The sequence below is a fragment of the Equus przewalskii genome, chromosome 7, assembly GCF_037783145.1.
Source record: "Equus przewalskii isolate Varuska chromosome 7, EquPr2, whole genome shotgun sequence".
Taxonomy (NCBI): Eukaryota; Metazoa; Chordata; class Mammalia; order Perissodactyla; family Equidae; genus Equus; species Equus przewalskii.
In genome coordinates, this window is record NC_091837.1 from 54508992 (window position 1) to 54529704 (window position 20713).

General features: G+C 38.2%; 1 protein-coding gene across 6 annotated transcripts in view; it reads right to left on the minus strand.

Annotated features, from left to right (window-relative positions):
* TRAPPC8 (trafficking protein particle complex subunit 8) overlaps positions 1 to 18157 on the minus strand; it is an 82909-nt gene extending 64752 nt beyond the window's left edge. For 3 of the 6 annotated variants that reach the window (XM_008538886.2, XM_070629839.1, XM_008538884.2), the window contains exons 1-4: positions 17397 to 18064; positions 11084 to 11278; positions 1525 to 1614; positions 46 to 220 (exon numbers count right to left, since the gene is read on the minus strand). In XM_008538886.2, coding sequence (XP_008537108.2) covers positions 46 to 220; positions 1525 to 1614; positions 11084 to 11278; positions 17397 to 17553 — 617 coding nt within the window. In that variant the 5' untranslated portion in view covers positions 17554 to 18064. Of the gene's footprint in view, positions 1 to 45; positions 221 to 1524; positions 1615 to 11083; positions 11279 to 17396 lie in introns of all 6 variants that reach the window. The other 3 variants (XM_070629840.1, XM_008538887.2, XM_008538885.2) reach the window with 3 other exon arrangements.
* Positions 18158 to 20713: the final 2556 nt, after the last annotated feature.

The window sequence follows — 20713 nt, forward strand, 5'->3', positions numbered from 1 at the left end:
AATGTTAAATCATTTAATGGGAAACCATTTTAAAATAAAGCTTACCTCTGTTCATCTCCTGCACTTACATCATGTAAAAGTACATAATATTTAAGTGTATTTGGGATAAACCACTTGGGGTAAGAATAGTCACTGTTGTGCTGAATTCGATGCTGTTCTTGCGACAACTTTGAAAACTGTTCCACAGGTTCAGCTTCACTAGAGGATGCTACCAACATACCTTGTAAACCGTATTATTAAGGTAATTACCACTTATCACTCAATGATAAATACTATCCTATTAAAACAAACTTTAGGAAGATATTTTCTGAGCTAAAAAAAAATCTGATTGCATAGGTTTTCACCACAAGCACAAAATACTATCTCCAACACATCTAAGTAATTCAAGGTTTTAAATCTTAAAGATTTTTTGCTGACAGTTTTTCAGGTCATTTACATATACAATAAGGAAATCCATAAAAATAAAAATGGACAATACCAAAATTGTACAATTATCAACATAATGAACAATTCTGCTGAGTACTGCTCCTCTCCATTCTATCTCACTGCAGTTTCATACTCTATCTTATCTCTTAACTTTTCTCTGCAACCTCATTAAGAAAACTAAAAAACCACAACTGTCAAAGAAGGTTAATAGCTATAAAACAGGTTACTAAAAAGATAGAAAACTGTCTTTAAATATGAGCTTTTGCATAAGCAATCAATTTTGACTGCAATCAGCAAAAGCAGTTAAAAGTGACAGTTTACATTTTCTCTTTCTAAAATGGCTTAAAAACTTATTAAGCATGAAATCTCTAAGGTGGGGGATAAAGAAAAACAATAAGCAAACCCTCAGTATTCCTATTTTCTCTTTTTTTTTAAAAGGTTTTTTTTTCTTTCTGCTTTTTCTCCCCCAACTCTCCCAGTATGCAGTATTATATTTTAGTTGTGGGTCCTTCTAGTTGTGGCATGTGGGACGCCATCTCAGTGTGGCGTGACGAAATGGTGCCACGTCTGCGCCCAGGATCCAAACCAGCAAAACCCTGGGCCGCCACAGCTGAGCGCAGGAACTTAACCACTCCGCCATGGGGCCAGCCCCAGTATTCTTATTTTCTAATCAAAATTAATTTATTACATCAGTCCTGTATCTGAGACACCATTTAACAAAAATAATAACAAAAACTTGAAATAGCAACAATAAAAAATAATTTTTCCATTCTCTACATCCTCTCAACAATTTTGCCTTTATATAACTATTTCTGAGATTAATAATTTCCAAAACATTTGATTTTTTTCATTGTGGTCATAATAGTTCACAACATTGTGAAATTTCAGTTGTATATTATTCATCAGACTCCATATAAATGTGCTCCTTCACCCCTTGTGTCCACTCCCCAACCCCTGATAACCACTAAGCTCTTCTCTTTGTCCATAAGTTTATCTTCCACAAATGAGTGAAATGAAAAGGTGTTTGTCCTTCTCTGTCTGGCTTATTTTCCTTACCAAAGCATTTGATTTTAAGAGAACATTAAGGTCAAAGGATACATGCTAAATAGTGGTTCAGAAATTCATGATCTGATGCTGGCATTGACTGAAGAAAGGTCTCTCTATAGGACTCAAACCATGGAGTAGTAGCTAAAATTAACAACATAAAAAAACAGTTAAAATTCCTCAATAGAATCAGTTTACAACAGACAAAATTTCAAGTCCGTATTCCTAAAAGTCTTAAAAAATAATTTCTAGCTACAAACAAGCATTTTTCACTCATGCTTAAAGATATGTAACAAGCATGTTTCACCTGTGCTTTAATATATATATGTGATACGTGTGACACATAAAGCCATACGAATACATTCATACACAGGAGTATATATATTTGCAAAAGTAGAATTGACATTCTCAAACCTACACAATGATCCCACAACTTACTCATTAATGCTTTAAGTATTAATTACGTGAGCGAAAGGATTTTAGAACTGAAGTTTTGTGCCCCTGCCACTAGTCATGTCGTCATAACTAGCTCCTTTTCATAAATGATATCATTTCAGAACAGTGGTTCTCAACTAAGAGTGATTCTGACCCCCAGGAAACAGCTGGCAATGTCTGGAGATACTTTGGGTTGTCACAACTAGAGGTGGGGAGGAGGGTCCTACTGACATCTAGGAAAAGATGTCAGGAATGATGCAAAACATCCCACAAGGAACAGAACAAGACAGCCTCCCACAACAAATTATCTGGCTCAATGTCAGTAGTGCTGAGGCTGACAAACCCTACTTCATAACTTGATTACTTGAATATGACAGTAACAAAACCTCTTTAAATAGAACTTCAAAGCATACTTACCTTATAATCAAATACACAGAACTGTATTTTCACTTCTTGTATACAGGTATATAAAGTGATTCTTAAAATGTCAAATCTCTCTTGCTCCATGCTAAGTATTTTACATTACAACTATTCTAACTTTTTTTTATTTGGACTTAGTCATTTCACTAGGTGTAAGCAGAGTACCTAATTCAGTTTTACTAAAAGAACACTACATTCTTAGTGACCTATGCTGATTATGAAACTTTATGTACTTTTTGTTTTCATCTTAATCACTGAAAACAGAGCAAATATATTTTCTGTTTACATTATATTACTACATTAAACGACTGGGAAAGTTGAAGAAAAAAAGCTATTCATCTTGACCAATAGTGTATCTAACCTGTTGCCATATATACAAAAAATTTTAATTCCAACAAATGTCTTATGAGAATAACCCATATATCATTTACGAGGGATACCACCGTAACAATTTCACATTCATTGTTACAGAATAGGAAACACACTCCCACAAATATCATCTTTATGAAAAATGGCAAAAATTGAAGGATGAATGACACAGACTAGACTGTTAGAATAACAAAATCAATTTTCTTACCAACCATTAAATATATCCCCCCAAATCAGTTAAAATTGGTCTCTGCCTAGAAAATTAATGTATATTTTCATTTAGTACAATGACAAGAAAAGAAAGATAACGAAAAAAAGATAGATAATGAAAACTTTGGTTAAATAGGAAGGAACCTCCACAGATATGGGGAAATGACTTTGTCAACTTTAATTATTTTTCTATTTACTTCATTGCTTCCATGCTGCTTAAATTTAACAAATAACAGCTAAGTTGTAGACATATGAAAAGGGGTTTGTTTCACGGTGGGCTGGAGAGTTCTGAATAAATAAATTAGATCTTCCAAAACAGCTATTCACTGCAACACTATCTTTAATAAAAGACTAGGAAACCCACATGTCCATCAGGAGGGGACTAGTTAAATAAACTATGGTACATCTATTAAATGGTTGCACCATGCAGCTCTAAGAGAAAGGGGGAACTCTCCATATATTACTATGAAGTGCTCTCCGGGATTTGTTGTTAAGTGAAAAAAGGCAACAACAGAAAAGTATGCATTTTTGTATAAGAAAGGGAAGAAAATATGAAGAGGCACATCTGTATTTGTGTATGGTGTCAAAGAGAAACAATAGAAGGATAAATCTAATAAATTTCATTATATATAAGGGAGAGAAGGGAGGTGAAAGGGGAGGGGGAATGGACAGAAGCTAGACCTCTGTGAATGTACCTTGTTCTATAGCTTTGACTTTGGAACTAAATAAATGTCTGCATAACTAAAAATAAAATTAAATCAAAAGGAAAAAGCAAGTACACACACGTACAAGTTCTTAAAGTGAAATAATACTTTCTAAATACTGGTGCAAGAAGACCCTGGGTACTGAACTAAGGATACATATGAGGAGCCAAGGAAAGATTTAAAAACATACTATATGGCAGAAGTGGGTTTTATCCTTCAGGTAGGTCACATTTAGGTTGACAGGGTAAGTTTTCCCTGCAGCCACCTGTTTTCCTTGAGAGGTTAATTAAGAACTCCTCTTTCAGTTTTTTTATATGCCAATAAATCAAGGGCATCCTTCTACTTTTTTGCTTTTTCAAATGACACTTTTGCAGAAAGTGGAAAAAGTGATAGTTTTTAAATTTTTTATGTGAACAAAGACTTTAACATTTATTAACAACTCTCGCCCCTTAAAATCCTCTTATACTGGGACCGGCCTGGTGGCACAGAGGTTAAGTTCACATGTTCCACTTTTTGGTGGCCCGAGGTTCACCCATTCAGATCCCGGGTGTGGACATGGCACCACTTGGCAAAAGCCATGCTGTGGTAGGCATCCCACATATAAAGTAGAGGAAGATGGGCACTGATGTTAGCTCAGGGTCAGTCTTCCTCAGCAAAAAGAAGAGGATTGGCAGTAGTAAGCTCAGGGCTAATCTTCCTCAAAAAAAAAAAAACCTCATACTTACTTTGGGATGAAATCAGTATTTTGCTCATACCGCTTTCCATCTCTACAGGTTCTCTGTTCAGAATTGAAACTGGAACCATGTTACCCTACCAGTTAAAGCTTCTCTAGGCAGAATGTACTTTGTCTTGGTTACGAAGGGTAAGGAAGGCAGCTAAAAGCTGAAAAATGACATAATGCTCTATCCTCCACTCACACTCACAAAATGCAGCATTCTTTCCCCGTCTCTTCTTTGTTTCCTTCTCAGTGCCAGTAACTTGGGACACAGAGTTATTAGTGTTCCCAATCCACATCTCACAAGGGCTGCCAGTAGTGAGCTAGACCTCAAGCAACTCTGATCCTCATCCTATTGAAACTAAATATATTTAGTAACTCCAAATCTGCAAGTTAAAAAGACTGAATATCCTAAACATAGACATCACCTGTAAATCACATATTTTCCCTTCTTAATCATTCATAAAAGGCGAAAGTGCCAGAAAATCACTATTCAGACTAAACAAAAAAGCACTAAGAAATACTAACAAATTCTACATAATGTTGGCACTTATGACTATGTAACTTTAGATAAACAGGAATAGATATACCAAAACTTAATATATTTTCAAAATGTAAATATTGCAGTAAGGGAAAAGAACTAAATAATTAAATGTTGTATAATTATTTAATTCAGAAAATGCATAGCCTCAAGGTAAAAAATATTTACCAATAAACACTGTGATTATCAGAAAATATGGTTTAATTTAGAGGATCTTAGAATACAAAAACTACAACAAACTAAAACCAGAACTCTTATATGAAATATACGAGCATTTTGCAAATTATAAAAGATCTTAAATAATATTAAGAGCTAAGAAATATTAACCTTGTATTTTAACAATACCTTTGAGAACTATTATTAAGGAAACTCTTTTTCTTCAAGATTGGCACCTGAGCTAACATCTGTTGCTAATCTTCTTTTGTTTTTTCTTCTGCCCCCCAAAAATATATTCTAGTTGTAGGTCCTTCTGGTTGTGCTATGTGGGACACCGCCTCAGCATGGCCTGATGCCATATCTGCACCTGGGATATGAACAACCCAAACTACAGGCCACCGAAGAGGAGCGTGCAAACTTAACCACTCGGCCAGGGGCCAGCCCAGGAAACTATTTCTCATCAAATGTTTTCAGAAAAATCAGCAAAAATCAAAGTATTCTAAAGAGATGAGAATCATGATTACTTATTCCCAATTTTTTAATTTCTCAGACACCAGAGTGGAAGATATTTAAAAAAATAAATTGTTCTCTTTTGAAACTATATTCCTTTTAACCCTCAGTATATCAGGAAAAAAGTCATGGTCACTTACCATCTGAATCTAACCGACCCTTAATATTTCACTGTATTTTTAATTCACTTTACAAATTATTTACAGAATTAGGAATAAAGGCATAGTAAAAACCTTTTTAGAAATTTTAGTAAGAATTTAAACAGAGCAAACTTAAATTGTATTCCACATTTTCCTGGTTTTAAAGATACTTGCCTCAATTAGGCAACACTCCTTGAGTGAAACTAACTGTTCATCAACTGTCATGAATGAACCTGGAACACATCTGTCATGTAAATACTGACTCCAGATTCAAATATATCTCTAGTAAGTTCTAGTTTATCATTACTTCTGGTTCTTCTTGCACTTGCATACTCAAGGTACATTTCAGAAAAATTTGATGGTTCAGAATTTTTCTAGAAAGAAAAAGGTCATCTTATTTGCTCCATCATTGCAAAACACTTTGATTTTTTTAGACTTCTAAATAGCAAATAGAATGATTAATCCTATGAATTTTTCATTTCTACATCATCTAATTCCTTCTAATCATCTTCATACACATATCTGCCTTTAGCATTTGCCCACTTACAAACTGTATCAAGCAAATTTTGTTACAAAAATATCATAAAGGATGAAAGAGTACTGTCACATGTCCTTTAACCAAATGGGATGGTCTAACTTCTTGTCTCAAAATATTGTGTGAAGTCCCTCCTGTTAAATTACTAATCAGCTGGACGAAAATTCTATATTTCCTTTTTGTTCTCAGAAATACACTGCTCACTCAACAATTCTTGAGAGTGAGAAAATTCATATTGGATACTGTCACCTGAAGACTCTCAGGCTGGGACTTCTGTATATGATCAATTTCACCACTGTCATAGAGTCTCGAGCTAAGCCGTCCAATAAGGTAGGTAGCCCATTAGAGTCTAGAGCTAAGCTGTCCAATAAGGTAGGTAGCCACCAGCCATATGTTGGCATTTGAAATGTGGTTGTCTGAATTGAGATGTGCTGTAAGCGTAAAACACACATAAGATTTCAAAGACAGTACAAAAAAAAAGAATAAAATTTTCCATTGATTACATGTTGAAATGACAATATTTTGTAAACACTAAGTTAAATAAAGAATAGTATTAAAATTAATTTTACCTGTTTCTTTTAACATTCTTTACTGTAGCTACAGAAGACTGAAAAATTATTTTAAGTAGCTCACATATTCCTACCAGACAGTGCTAGTCTAGAATGCTGTTTCACTGCATTCATCTTCTGATTTGTCTAACAATTGTGAAAATTTGTGTCTTTCATGGACAATTTTCTTTTCTTTGCCAATATGAAATAAAAATGAAAAATTCTTGTGGCTGGCCTCGTGGAGCAGCGGTTAAGTTCACACGTTCCACTTTGGGAGCCTGGGGTCCGTCAGTTCGGATCCCGGGTGTGGACAAGGCACCACTTGTCAAGCCATGTTGTGGTAGGAGTCCCACATATAAAGTAGAGGAAGATGGGCACGGATGTTAGCTCAGGGCCAGTCTTCCTCAGCAAAAAGAGGAGGATTGGCAGCAGATGTTAGCTCAGGGCTAATCATCCTCAAAAGAAAAAAAAAGAAAAATTCTCAATTTTCAACCATGTTCAATGAAAGAAAAAAATGAAGACAAAGGTGATGACTACAAAGATGGTGTCTCGAGACTTCTTTTATACCTTCTTGAAAGAAGATGCAATAATTTGGGCAATACAAAATTGAAAATTTAAGGATGATGTGATAGTGATGACTTAGTTCACTACTGCATCATCCTTCTAGACAACTTCATCATGCTTCCACTTTCTTATACGTAGTTCAGAGTAATTGACAATTGATAAATAATTCCTAGGACGATGACAAACAGCAAAATACTTCAAAAACCTGGAAAAATAAGAACACTAAGTTCCTATCTTGCACTACCACATTTTGAAGAATCGTCACTCTTTTTTAAGTGATGATGTTAGAAAAAAGATAAGAACATTAGAGGAACAACTCAGGAAGTTCCACATCCAACTGACAGTATTTCCAGGGAAAACATTAACAAAGAAACAATACAAGAAAATTTCCCAGGACTAAAGAGGGTGTGTGACCAGATAATCCAAAGAGGCGGCTCAATACGAGTGAAAAAGGAGTCAAATCAGGCCCAACATGAAATTTCAAAATAGCAGGGATAAAGAGCTTCTAAAAGTTTCCAATGGTTGGAGGAAATGAGAGGATATGTAACTTAATGGCATCTAGCTTCTTTATAGCAATACTAGAAGCTGGAAGAAAGTGGAACAATTCTTAGGGAAATTATTTCTAATAATAATACATATAGTCAAACCATCAATCAAATAGAAAAGATAAGAACATTTTCAGATATTCATTTCTCCAAAATTTTACCTGCCAAGTAACCTCTCTCAGGAAGCTACCGGAAATGTCCTTCATCAAATCAAGGAAATACACAAAAAAAGATATGAATGAGAGGGTACAGATAAGGGAAGGAAATCCCCTGAATGAGGGCTGTCGAGCAGTCGTTGGAGAGTAACTCCAGTGATGCTCACCATAACTACTCCAGTCCACGATGAAATAGAACAATGTTTTGCAACTTTTATTCCTTATTTCTCTCACGAGCCTTTTTAGGCATTTCTTTTCTAATTGGTCCTCCTCCCCTAAAAATACTTTTAAGATCAGAGATATACTGTTTATTTTTTTATGTACCATGGTCCTTTGGAGAGCCACAAACCATTGTAATAACTAAGAATTTTGCACTGTCCCAAGAACCAAATTCTCTCCCCACTGAGGGATGATATTGAGAATGCATGGAGTAGAAAGAGAAGATTGCAGGAAGGAGATCCTGATAAACGGATTATCTCATAAATTTATGCCAAGTGGAAAATCTTACTGAGAGGCTACTGGATGTTTGAGAGACCAGCCAAAGATACAAAGAACTCTAGCAAGTTGGGTTTTTTTTGCAAAGGAAGATTCACCCTGAGCTAAGAGCCAGTGCCAATCTTCCTCTTTTTTTCTTTTTTTATGTGAGCTGCCACCACAACATGGCCACTAACAGATGAGTGGTGTAGGCCGGCACCCAGGATCCACACCCAGCTGCCAAAGTAGAGCAGGCCAAATTTAATCAGTGATCCACCACGGCTGGCCCTCAACAAGTCATTCTAAAAAGGCAATTACTAAATCCTGAAAAAACAAAACGCTGTATAAAAAAGAACTCAAAGCCCAATATTTGGCTCAGCAGTGAAGAAGTGAACAATATTTAGCCATAACACTGTAAACAGTGAATATTAACCTAAAATTATGAAAACTACATTAGGGAAATGGGGAAAGGAGGAAAGGGAGCAATTAAGCTAAATCTCCATCAATTATAATGAGAAATCAATAAAAAAAATTTTAAGTCCATTAAGCCACATACAGACATATAAAAATATTACTTAGAAACACAAAATAAATACCAGAGGAAACCACTAAAAGAACTGCTCCCTGGTGGGGCAGCAGTGCAGGGAAGAGATTACTGTTGTTTTTTCCTTGAAGTCTTTTTAGCATCACGTCTCTGTGCACATATCATTTTGATAAATTAAATCCTTTTAGAGTAAAAGGTATTATGGGTTTTGGAGGTTAGAAAGATATTCACAGCATAAAGATAGATATTTTTATTTGTTGGTTTTTTTTTTTTGAGGAAGATTAGGCCTGAGCTAACATCTGTTGCCAATCCTCCTCTTTTTGCTGAGGAAGACTGGCCCTGAGCTAACATCCGTGCCCATCTTCCTCTACTTTATATGTGGGATGCCTATCACAGCATTTCCCAAGTGATGCCATGTCCACACCCAGGATCCAAACCGGCAAACCCCAGGCCGCCAAAGCAGAACATGCAAACTTAATCACTGCACCACTGGGCCAGACCTGTGTTTTTTAAATATAATACTTAATCCCTGTCTGTATTCCCTTAGCATTTTGGCATATCAGATATGCCATATCTCTATTACAATGTATTGTAATTATAAGGTATTGTCTCCCCATCAGATTATGAACTTATATAGCATGTCTTATTCATCTCTACATCTCAATGCAAAGCATACAGTAGGAAATCAGTAAATATTTTTTGCATGAATAACAAAAATGTTAAAGACCCTATAAAATAGAATCACAAGATTAAAAGTATAGAAGAGGGCTTAAGAAAGAATTTAGCCAAATTCTGTTGTTTTAAGAGAACAAAACTGAGTCTGAATAAGTAACTTATTCAAGTTATTCAATTAACTAATGGCTATGACTGTAGAAAAACTTGGAGGCTTTGGTATTTGATTCATTGTCCTTCACATTTAAACACGAATTTTCTATTGATGACAGTAGTAGTTCAAATTTCATCACTTTCTCCCAGAAAGATCTCAATTTTGCCTCTTGTTGACAATATCTTATGCCTAGAACTGCACAAAATATGAATCCTGAAATTCAGATTCTTTTGATTCATAAAGACAATCATAATATTTGAAACTTAAAATCATCAAGTTATCTTATCTTGCTGGAATTAAAATTAATCACACACAAAGAAAAAAATTATGAACATTTAAACAAAATAAATCTACAAATATTTCTAACTACACAATTACAAACAACTAACTTTGTGACCTAAAACATACCAGTTAAGTCCTCTTTGTATGTTTAGGAAAATGTTTAAATATGCAATTAGGTGGTGTTACAATAACAGATTATAAATTACACTGACCTAAAAAGATTATTTTATTAGGCTGCTGAAACATCCTAACCAGATGATGTACTTTTATTCTTTCCCCTCTAAAAATATATACCATATCCCTCCATTAATTAAGTCTTTTTTCATATTGGAAAAGAGTCACACCAAATACTACTAACTCACTTTACATATTAATATATAATTTCACCCACCAATCTATGAAAACATTTACCATTCAAATCAGAAGCACTCAGAAAACAGCAAATATTTATTCATATATTATAAACATTTCCTCCACTTAACACTAAGACGAGATAAAAAAATACAATAAACGTAATGCTTTTTATAATATTACTTATGTCACAAAATAATGTTTTTTTATCTACTGTTAGTTCTCTCATTCAAGAAATATTTATCATGCATATGTTGTAGGCATTACTTTAGGTACTGGGAATAAAATAAAGAGCCAAAGTTCTGCCCTCATGGAGCTTGTACTAACTTTATAATTAGAACTACAAAAACATTTTCATTATGAAAAAATAAAATGAAATCATGTAATTCATAGTTATTTGAATGGCTGCCTACTTACTTGATTGTAAAAGTCCTCAAAAGCAAGAACTATTTGTTTCAACATCATATTCCCAGGTTCTAGCACTCAGCAAGCACTTAAGTGTTTGTTGAGTGACTTCCAAGTTACAGATTTATTTTTCCTAACAAAAGAAAACTTCATTTAAAAGATAATAATAAACCTCATTACATACCACTGATGTTGAGGTCATAATCTCCCGCCGTAATCACATTAGCTACTAATCCTTCTGCAGGCTGACTGCCAGAAACAACATCATTCAAAAGCTTCCGAATGGCTCCAGGCTGAGGTGGTTGGGTGATAATGTTGCTTACTGCTATCTTCAAATTTTTAATTACGTGAAGCTGATTATTAGGATCTCTCATATGAACTTTAACAAAAAAAAGGAAAAAAACTGGAAATTAATTCACAATACATAACTCAACTATAACAACAACAATTAAAAAATGGCTTAATAGATTACAAACAAAAAGGATGCTCAAATCAGAAACCAGAAATTCCAAGTGGAACAGTCTTCCAGAAATACAACTGACTGACATTACCTTATACACCAAAAGGGCTAGCTAGAAAATCTAACCTCCCATAATGCTTACTGCTCACAACTTCCCTATGTAAGTTCTTTTCTTCCTCCTGTGTTTGAAGTTGCCAGGGACCAACCATCATCCATATCAAATCTCTAATTTTCACCTCACCCCAAGGTTGGTCCAGGGCAGCGTGAAGTATGTGGTATCGACAGTGAAAATAGTAAAAAGGAAGAAAGAGGAATTAAACGCCGCATGCTCGCTTCCTCTGCTTCCCCTACAGCGCTGCCTGCATTCTCAGTCCCTCCCTATACCACTACCATAAAAATCAACACTCAGGGGCCAGCCCTGTGGCAGAATGGTTAAGTTTGCGCGCTCCGCTTTGGCAGCCCAGGGTTTCACCAGTTCGGACCCTGAGCATGGATATGGCACCGCTCCTTAGGCCATGCGAGGCAGCATCTCACATAGCACAACCAGAGGCACACACAACTAGAATGTACAACTACGTACTAGGGGGCTTTGGGGATAAGAAGAAGAAAAAAAGAAGATTTGCAACAGATGTTAGCTCAGATGCCAATCTTTAAAAAAAAATTAAAAAATCAATGCCCACTCTGGTGTAGGATGTTGGTAGTGCGGGAGGCTGTGTGCATGTTGGAATAGAAAGTATAGGAGAACTCTCTGTACTTTCTGCTCAATGTTGTTGTGAACCTAAAAGTGCTCTAAAAATTAAAGTCAATTAAAAAAAGATCACTGCCCAGATCCCTTCTCCCAACCCAATACCTCCTACCTTCATCCTGCCATAGGCCTTGCCTCAGCGTATGGGATTCATAACCAGTGATTCAGAGCTTCAGGCCAGGGAATAGGTTCTCAGGCAATGGTAGCAAGAAGACAGTGCCCACAGCGCATATTTTTTCATATAAATATAATCATAAGAAATGCAAGCATATTTTATCATATAATCAGACAGGATGATTAGTTTTCATAGTAGTATTAGAAGCAGTCCATTATATTGATTAAGGACCCAACTTCTGGAGTCAGACTTTATTTTAAATCCCAACCTGCCACTTATTAACTGGGTTATCCTCAACAACTTTTAAACTTCTTTGTGCTTCAATTTCCTCATCTATAACATGTCATTAATACCTATTTCACAGGGTTATTTTAAGGATTTAGGTGAGACGTTAGATGACACAGTAAGTGTAAAGCACAGAGCACCATGCCTGACACATACATAACTATTTAGTTAAGAGCTTGAGAAGTGGTGGAGGCAGCAGAGGCAACATACTCTGCTTCAAGTACATCATGGATCATCGTATACAAGAGGAAACTTTGGAAAACTGGCTTTGGGTACCTAGTCATAAAAAAATGACACTTTTTTCCCAATGGAAAATACTTTATTCCAAACTTTTAAGTTCAGGCCTGCCCATATTTTAAATAAAGTTACATCCGTAAAAATGGTCTTACTAAATTTTCTGTGAGTTCTCTGTTGATTTCTAAATTTTTAATTAAAAAACATAAGACAAAAATCTTTCTAAAATACTAAGGGCCAGCCCAGTGACACAGCAGTTAAGTTTGCGCGCTCCGCTTTGGTAACCTGGGGTTCACTGGTTCAGATCCTGGGCACAGACCTACCAACCGCTTATCAACCCATGCTGTGGCAGGCGTCCCACATATAAAGTAGAGGAAGATGGGCACAGATGTTAGCTCACGGCCAATCTTCCTCAGCAAAAAGAGGAGGATTGGTGGTGGATGTTAGCTCAGGGATAATCTTCCTCCAAAAATTAAAAAAAAAAAACTTTTTAAAGTAGTACATATGACATGAATATGTGCACTTGTAATATAAATATCTGTACAGAAAGTATACACGCAAATTCCATTATAATGGTTGTCTATGATAAAGGAAGGAAATGGGACTAAGAAAGGTAGAAAGGTGATTTCAACTGTACCTATATTTGATTTCTTTTTAAAGAAAAGGAAAAGATACCAAAGCAAATATGACAAGAAGGGTAATATTTGTTGGTTCTGGGTAGTGGGGAGATAGATATTTCTTGTATTCTGTGCATTCTTCTGTAATTGTTTGTTTTCTAACTTAAATAAACACACACAGGCCTCTCCCTAATTAAATTTTCCAGCTGGTCTAACTATGAAACCAAAAAACATGAAAATACTACGGTGCATTTCTGTTATTTTTAGGAACACTGTACAAGTATTTTCCTTAAAGTTGATCCACAATTGTCAAATAACGTAAATACCCATGTGTGTAATAAACTTCTCTCAAAATTTTAAATTGGCTAATTACCTTTAGGTATTCATAAGTGTTAACAAGAAAAAAAATTCTGGTTTTGCCCTATATTCAGAGTGGGTTTATCAGTTATTAGGTAGTCCTACTAATAATTCAGAAATAAGTTAATAGGTGTTAATAGGTGTAGCAGGAAGCCTCTGAAATGGCCCCCTATAATCCCAATACTTCCCAGTAGAGATACTCTTGTGTAGGTCCCTCCCACATCCCAGGGTTGGTACACGTGACCAAGAGAACACAGCAAAAGCAATGGTATTTCACTTCTGAGATAAGGTTATAAAACGTACAGCTTTCATCTTGGGTTGTCACTCTGATCACTCCCTCCAGGAGAAGGTAAGTGCCATGCCATGGGGATACTCGGGGAGCCTGTGGAGATGCCCACATGGCACAGAACTGAGGTCCCAGGCTAACATCCAGCGAGGATTTGAGACTTGCCAACAACTATATGAGTGAGCCTGGAAGCGGTTCCTCCAGCCCCAGATGACTGGAGCCCCTGCTGACAGCTCCACTAAAACCTCAAGAAAGACCTGAGCCAGAACCATCCAGCTAAGCCACTCCCAGATTCCTCAGAAACTGAGAGATAATAAATGCTTCTGTTTTAAGGTGCTAAGTTTTGGGGTAATTTATTAAACAACAATATCTAATAATACACTGGAGTATCACAAAACCAACCCAAAAAAGAGGAATGCAAGAGCTAAGAACGATTAAAAGAAACGCTCTGAAATCACACAAAAAAAATTCAAAAGCTTCATAACTAATTATATTAAGATTTCATTAAGATTACAGCATCACAAAAGGTGACTCCATATATCATATAACATCTCAATTTCAAAATAAAATTCAGCTCTACCATCTTACTTTTATAAATACTTTTTTAAAATAATTATATATATATACACACACACACCCCATCTAAACATTATCTCCTGAATACTGTATTATGAAGTAACATTTCCCTGTATGTGCTGCTCCATGTAATACTGGTTCCTCAAGATAGTTAACAGTTATTTCTGAAAAATCGATCCCATGTTCAAATAAACTGGGGAAATATGGATTAAGTTTTTAATAGGTCTCTTTATAACCAGTCCTCCCACAGCCTTTAATGTGCTAAAGGACACTGTAATTCTCACAAACACATGCTATATTAAGCAAACGTATTTGACCACAAATTCTTTTTTTTTTTTTCCTGCTTTATGTCCCCAAATCCCCCCTGGTACATAGTTGTATATCCTAGTTGCAGGTCCTTCTAGTTGTGGCATATGGGATGCCGCCTCAACGAGGCCTGACGAGCGGTGCCATGTCCATGCCCAGGATCCGAACCCTGGGCCGCCGCAGCGGAGTGCGTGAACTTAACCACTCGGCCATGGGGCCGGCCCCCAAAAATTCTTTTTTAGGGAGCATATAACACATCTGATGTTCTATGGTATATATTTTGAAAAATAAAATAATGGTATCTTATATTTTTACCTAAAAGACAAAACTTCATTGTATAAAGAAAACCTCAATTGCTTATAACCTGCACAACTCTAATCTCCCAAAATTCTATACCCATGCTCAAGAATCTATGACTGCCATACATTTACCATTAGATATGAAATCCAAAAATCCCTTTCCTAGAATTCAAGATCCTTCCTTATCGAGGCATCTTCTCTCTCTATCCTGTACTCCGATAGCAATAGTTTCCTCACTGTTCCCCAACCTCAATCATAATTTATACCTGTTGCTCATACCTTTCTAACTTCATCCCCCTCCTCAACAGAGAACTCTTGTCCTCATCCTTTCCACCAACTCTTTATCCATGAAAGCCCAATTCAGTATACTCCTTCCCTAAATCTTCCACAGTCTACAAAAGGAAATCAGAATTCTGATTCGAGCTTCTATTCACTGCACTGTCCAATACTAGAGGCAGCCACGTGTCTATTGAGCACGTGAAGTATGTCTAGTCCAAATGGAGAGGTAATCTAAGCGTAAAATGCACACCAAATTTCAGACTTAGCAATAAAAAAATGTGAAATCTCTCATTAAGATTTTTTATATAGATTAGATGTTGAAATGATAACTTTTTGGAAATACTTGTTAAATAAGATATATGAAAACTAATTTCATCTATTTTTTACTTTTTCATTAAAATGTGACTACTAAATAATTTAAAATTATATATGTGACACATTATATTTCTACCCAATAGCACAGCTCTCTAGCGTGAATAAGTAACTCTAAATATCGCCAAGAGATAAGACGACTTGATTAAGAACACCCTGTCTTGAGTCACATTGCCCATTTTTAAATCTTTCCCACATGTAAACTGTGGACAGTGAACATCACTATGCATCAATGTTCTCAGATTTAAAATGGTGTTAACTATCTCTATTTCACAGGATTCAATGAGGACTAAAAAAGAAAAGCTACATAAAGCAGGTATCAGGTATTAGCATTATTATTATTAACACAGCAGGGAAGAACACAGATCAAAATCAAACTGGCTCTCAAGTGTTTTTTTTTTTTAAAGTTTTAAGAATGGAAGGCCTTTTGTTGTTCCTCTTAACGAACCACAATACCAGAGGAGCTGAGACTGATGGCTAAGATACAGGCTGAAGAAAATCCAAGAGTTCCCAAACTTTGTTTTTTTGGACAGCTCCCTCTCTCCTTTAAACACAAAAGTGTAATGGAGCTAATTCTCCCCCAAAGAATACACACCTGTGGCATATAAATACATAAATTTATGGCACAGCACTATTTTTTTGTGGAGAAATCATCATAACCAAATAAAGATCAGTCATTCGCTTGACACAGCTTTACTATAGAACTTTTCATTTTATACAGAACTTAAGAACATTACCTATTCTTCACTATGTGGTGTTTGCAAAGTAGGTAAAGATACTGCTTAAACCACACTTGGAGTTTTACTACGCTTATTTTTCCGTAATAAAGAACATAAAGCTGGAGAAGACAGGCAGCTCCTCAACAAAAGACACATTTCTCCCGTTGATTAAACTTTTACCTGAAAAACCAAATTTTAGGACTTTTCTATGCCTATAAATCTAACTTCAACTATCTAGATGAACCACAACTTGTCCTTCCCTGTCCATCAGCCAAAAGGCTGTTGCAAGTTTTATTATTTTATAATACTTTTTATCTTCTTGAGAGGTTAAGTAAAACACTGTATACCTAAGAAAACAGTTACATTTTCATAAAATAACTAAACAGAAACTTAGAAATGGATGGGCTTCACTGCTAGAATGTAATATTCGAGACAATTTTGAAAGCCCAGTTTAACACCCGAGGAAGATGATCCGTCTTCTTTACTAAGACCTCATCGGTCCAAGAGGCAGCATCTTCCTAATTCCCTCCCTATGGCTATTCAGAACATTCCCAACACCCTTCTCTGGGGCTCACGTTTTTCGTTACACTAATTACCTAGTGGCCCGGCTTGTCCGGAGAATAAAAGTACCTAGAGAAACTGGAGGTAGGACCGCGCTGTCTTGACAACCTCACTCAAGGCCCCTCGTCCAGACGCCACCGTAGACACCGTGGGGCCCTAACCCCAGACGCCACTCCACCGGCTCCGGGATGTAAACATCGCCCTTCCCTTCCCTGCCCGCCCCCCAACTTCCTTCTCCCGGCCCGGCTTTGCGGGAGCTCAGTGAAAAAGGGAGGAGACCACATACCCTCGGAAGTGAGGCGAGAGAAGGGCTTAAGCAACTCCGCGAAGCTAAGGTGATTGAGACGAGTGAGCCGCTCGGCTTCGTCGCTGCACAGCGCAGCGACACAGGGGACGAAGGAGTCCGGGATTAGCTCCTGCACTGATTGTACACACTGGGCCATCGCCGCGGCAAGGCGGCGGCGGCGCCCGCCCTCCGGCCCACTCTCAGAGGCCGAGCCCGCGGCTGCAGCAGCTACTGCCGCCGCCCGCCGGCCTGGCCCGGCCGGGCGGGGCCCCGCGCTGAAGCCTCGAGACCAATAGAAGGAACAGACGCCGCCGCCTCGGCTCCCGGAGCACACACCGCTGACCCCTCCCCGTCACCGCAGCTCCTCAGCGCTCGCCCCGGCGTCCTCGCATGCCACCCTGATAGGTGGAGGCGCCGACAATCGCCAGTTAATCCTCTCGGCGGCAAAACCTTGGTCACTGCCTGACCGGAACCGCCATATTGAGGCCGAACCCTGACCCACCGGCAGTACCAGTCCCGGCAGCCCCCGCGCTCGCCCCTCACGTGACCGTGTTTAAGGAGGCGATAGGGGCGGGGGAAAGAGAGCCGAGGACAGGGAAGCCAGAAGCGACGGTGGCCGGTCAGGAGGCAGACGCCGGAAGTGGTGCGCGGGTGGGCCCCTACTGGGCGGGGCGGGGGGGAGGGGGCAGGGCTACGAGCTTGGTGGGCGGAGCCAAGCGGAGAGGCACGCGACTTGAGGCGTGGTTCTCACGCACGTATTTGGCAAAGCCTCGCGAGGTGCGAAGCGCTATGGGGCAGGCGCGCTTTCGTGATGGGTGCTGTCACAGTGGTGGAGGTGTACGCTCGCCTTCCACGCCTACGCGGCTTGTTTGGAGCCCTAGAGGCTCTCCTTGGAAACGCTGGGCAAATGAGGTGGCTGTTCGCGCGGCTTCCTGCCCGCTCGGCCCGCCCTTCCCACAACGCTCGCAGTGGAGCGGCCAAGGCCACCTGCTCACCGGAGAGTGTGCGGCCCTGCCGGTGCTTGGAGGTTTCGCTGGAGCTGGCCTGAACAGGCCGTGTGTCATTTGAACACAACCACGCTTTTAGAAACAGACTGCCACGAATGTGGATTCAACCAGTGAGCAGAAATGTGTGCTGTTGTGGGTGCTGCCACTACCATGAGTGCAAGGGAAAACTCCTCCGCTACTGCATTCTTTCTTGGTCGCAGGGAAAGGGTGTGTGCAAACGTCCGAGTCGTTTGTCCGCAGCCGCTTCCTTTTCTACATTCTGATAGGGTGTTTACTTCATAGTGATGGATGTGCGGAGAAGCCAGTAATTATGTACCGAACTGGCTTTCTTTCCTAGCTTTCATTTACATACCTTTTTCCTCTAAATGAGTAGAACTGAATGAAAGGAACTTTACTGTATTCTCACTCAATTGTTTGAATTCCTTCTGAATTACATGTCAAAAATATAAGACAAGTAAAAATGCAACGCTGGTGGTTGCATTTTTCGTGGTTTTATGGTGCCTTGATTTGGAAGAAACTTCCCCAACATCAGTATTCCAAATTGTCGGGTAGTTTGGCATCCTGAGGTTTCTACCATGGTAAGAGTTTATGACAGGTGAGAGGTATGCCTTTCTCCTGCAAATTGAGAAATGGGAGGTAGGAAAGGACTCTAGGACATAATGACATGACGGCTTAGACACAGATCAATTTAGAAAAGATAACACGTGTAAGCTGGGGACCTGGAAATTTATTTCCTTAAAACCATGTGTGCCTGAGTATCCCTTGGAAATTCTTCTTGTATCGCCTTTTGAATTCCTCTGATCTCAATCCCTTACCCATTATAATGTGAGAATCTCATACAACTGAGTATGACTCAAGTTATAAGATATATTCTTTGATACAGGACTTGTACTCCTCAATGCAAGCATACTATTTTATCTAGTACTGAACTCAAAATAAAAGTTTTAAAAGGCTATTTTTTACACTGAAGGTAAAACCAGCTGTATTAGACTCTTTGAAAAGGACTTTGAAGAGTAATTTAGCCTAAATGGATTTTTTGAGATATAATGCACATACCATAAAATTCACCCCTTTAAAGTGTACATTTGGGTGGTTTTCAGTATATTCAGAGGTTGCACAACCATTACTCCTATCTAATTCCAGAATATTTTCATCACCCCCAAAAGAAGCCTGGGACCCATTAGCAGTCACTCTCCACTCCTAGGCCCCTCTAGGCCCTGGAAATCACTAATTTACTTTCTGTCTTTATAGATTTACCTATTCCTGACATTTCATGTAAATGGAATCATACAGTATGTGATCTTTTGTGTCTGACTTCTTTAACTTAGAATAATGTGTTCAAGGTTCATTCATGTAGCATGAATCAGTACTTCATTCCTTTTTGTGGCTGAGCCTAAATGGATTTTTGTCTAATGCATTGAATTTAGAGTCTAACACTACAACCACACACAGTGTTTCCAGTGCGTGGCTTCACTGAAAAAAAATCTATTTCTTGCTAATCTCGTCTACCTAAGGGATTCATCTGGGATAGGTTGTCCTCACCTAAAGGTTAAAGTTGAGTCACTGCCACATTTGCTTTCCAGGCTGCAGGAGTGGGAAGAAGAGAATGTAAATGCACATGACTAATGGTTTAAGATCAAACTGTAGAAATGACATTCAACAATTTCACTCACATCCCTCTGGTGCCAATGAGTCTTGTGGTGACACCTCACTCCAAAGGAGACTGGAAAACATAGGCTCAAGGGTTCTGTTGCTAAATGAAGAGGAGGAGAATGAGTATGAGATGACAGTCAAAGGTCTCTACCACACTTTATTAGGAATATGGTACCCATATATTTGCATGGAGTCTAAATATCACAATTCTTTCATTTCTCTGACTCCTCTGGACACTGGTCCTTTTTGCATCACATGCCCTCTGAACCAGGCACTGTGTCCAGGAAAAATGAGGTGCTATGATTGGCCAGGCCTTGGCCATATGCCCACCCTCAAGGCCAAGAGGACAGAGTCTATCACTAGAAGAGAGGAAGCTTGTTGGACAAAATAATAACAATAACACAAGCAACTCAGGACCTCTTTTCCAAGCACTAAAGATGAGACCCACCTTCCTTCTCTCTCCCAAATCAAAGAATCCCATAAAACTTATGCTATGCCAATAGGCTTTATATTTTGATATGCTGGGTTATCAAACACTTATGGATTGTTTTATTTTGTATGTATGATATTGCCCGTCTCTTCTGATGGCTGGTGTGGTCAAGTTTAAAGAACACAGACACTGAAGTCAGAGAGGCCTGGGTTCAGAGGCAGTTCTAC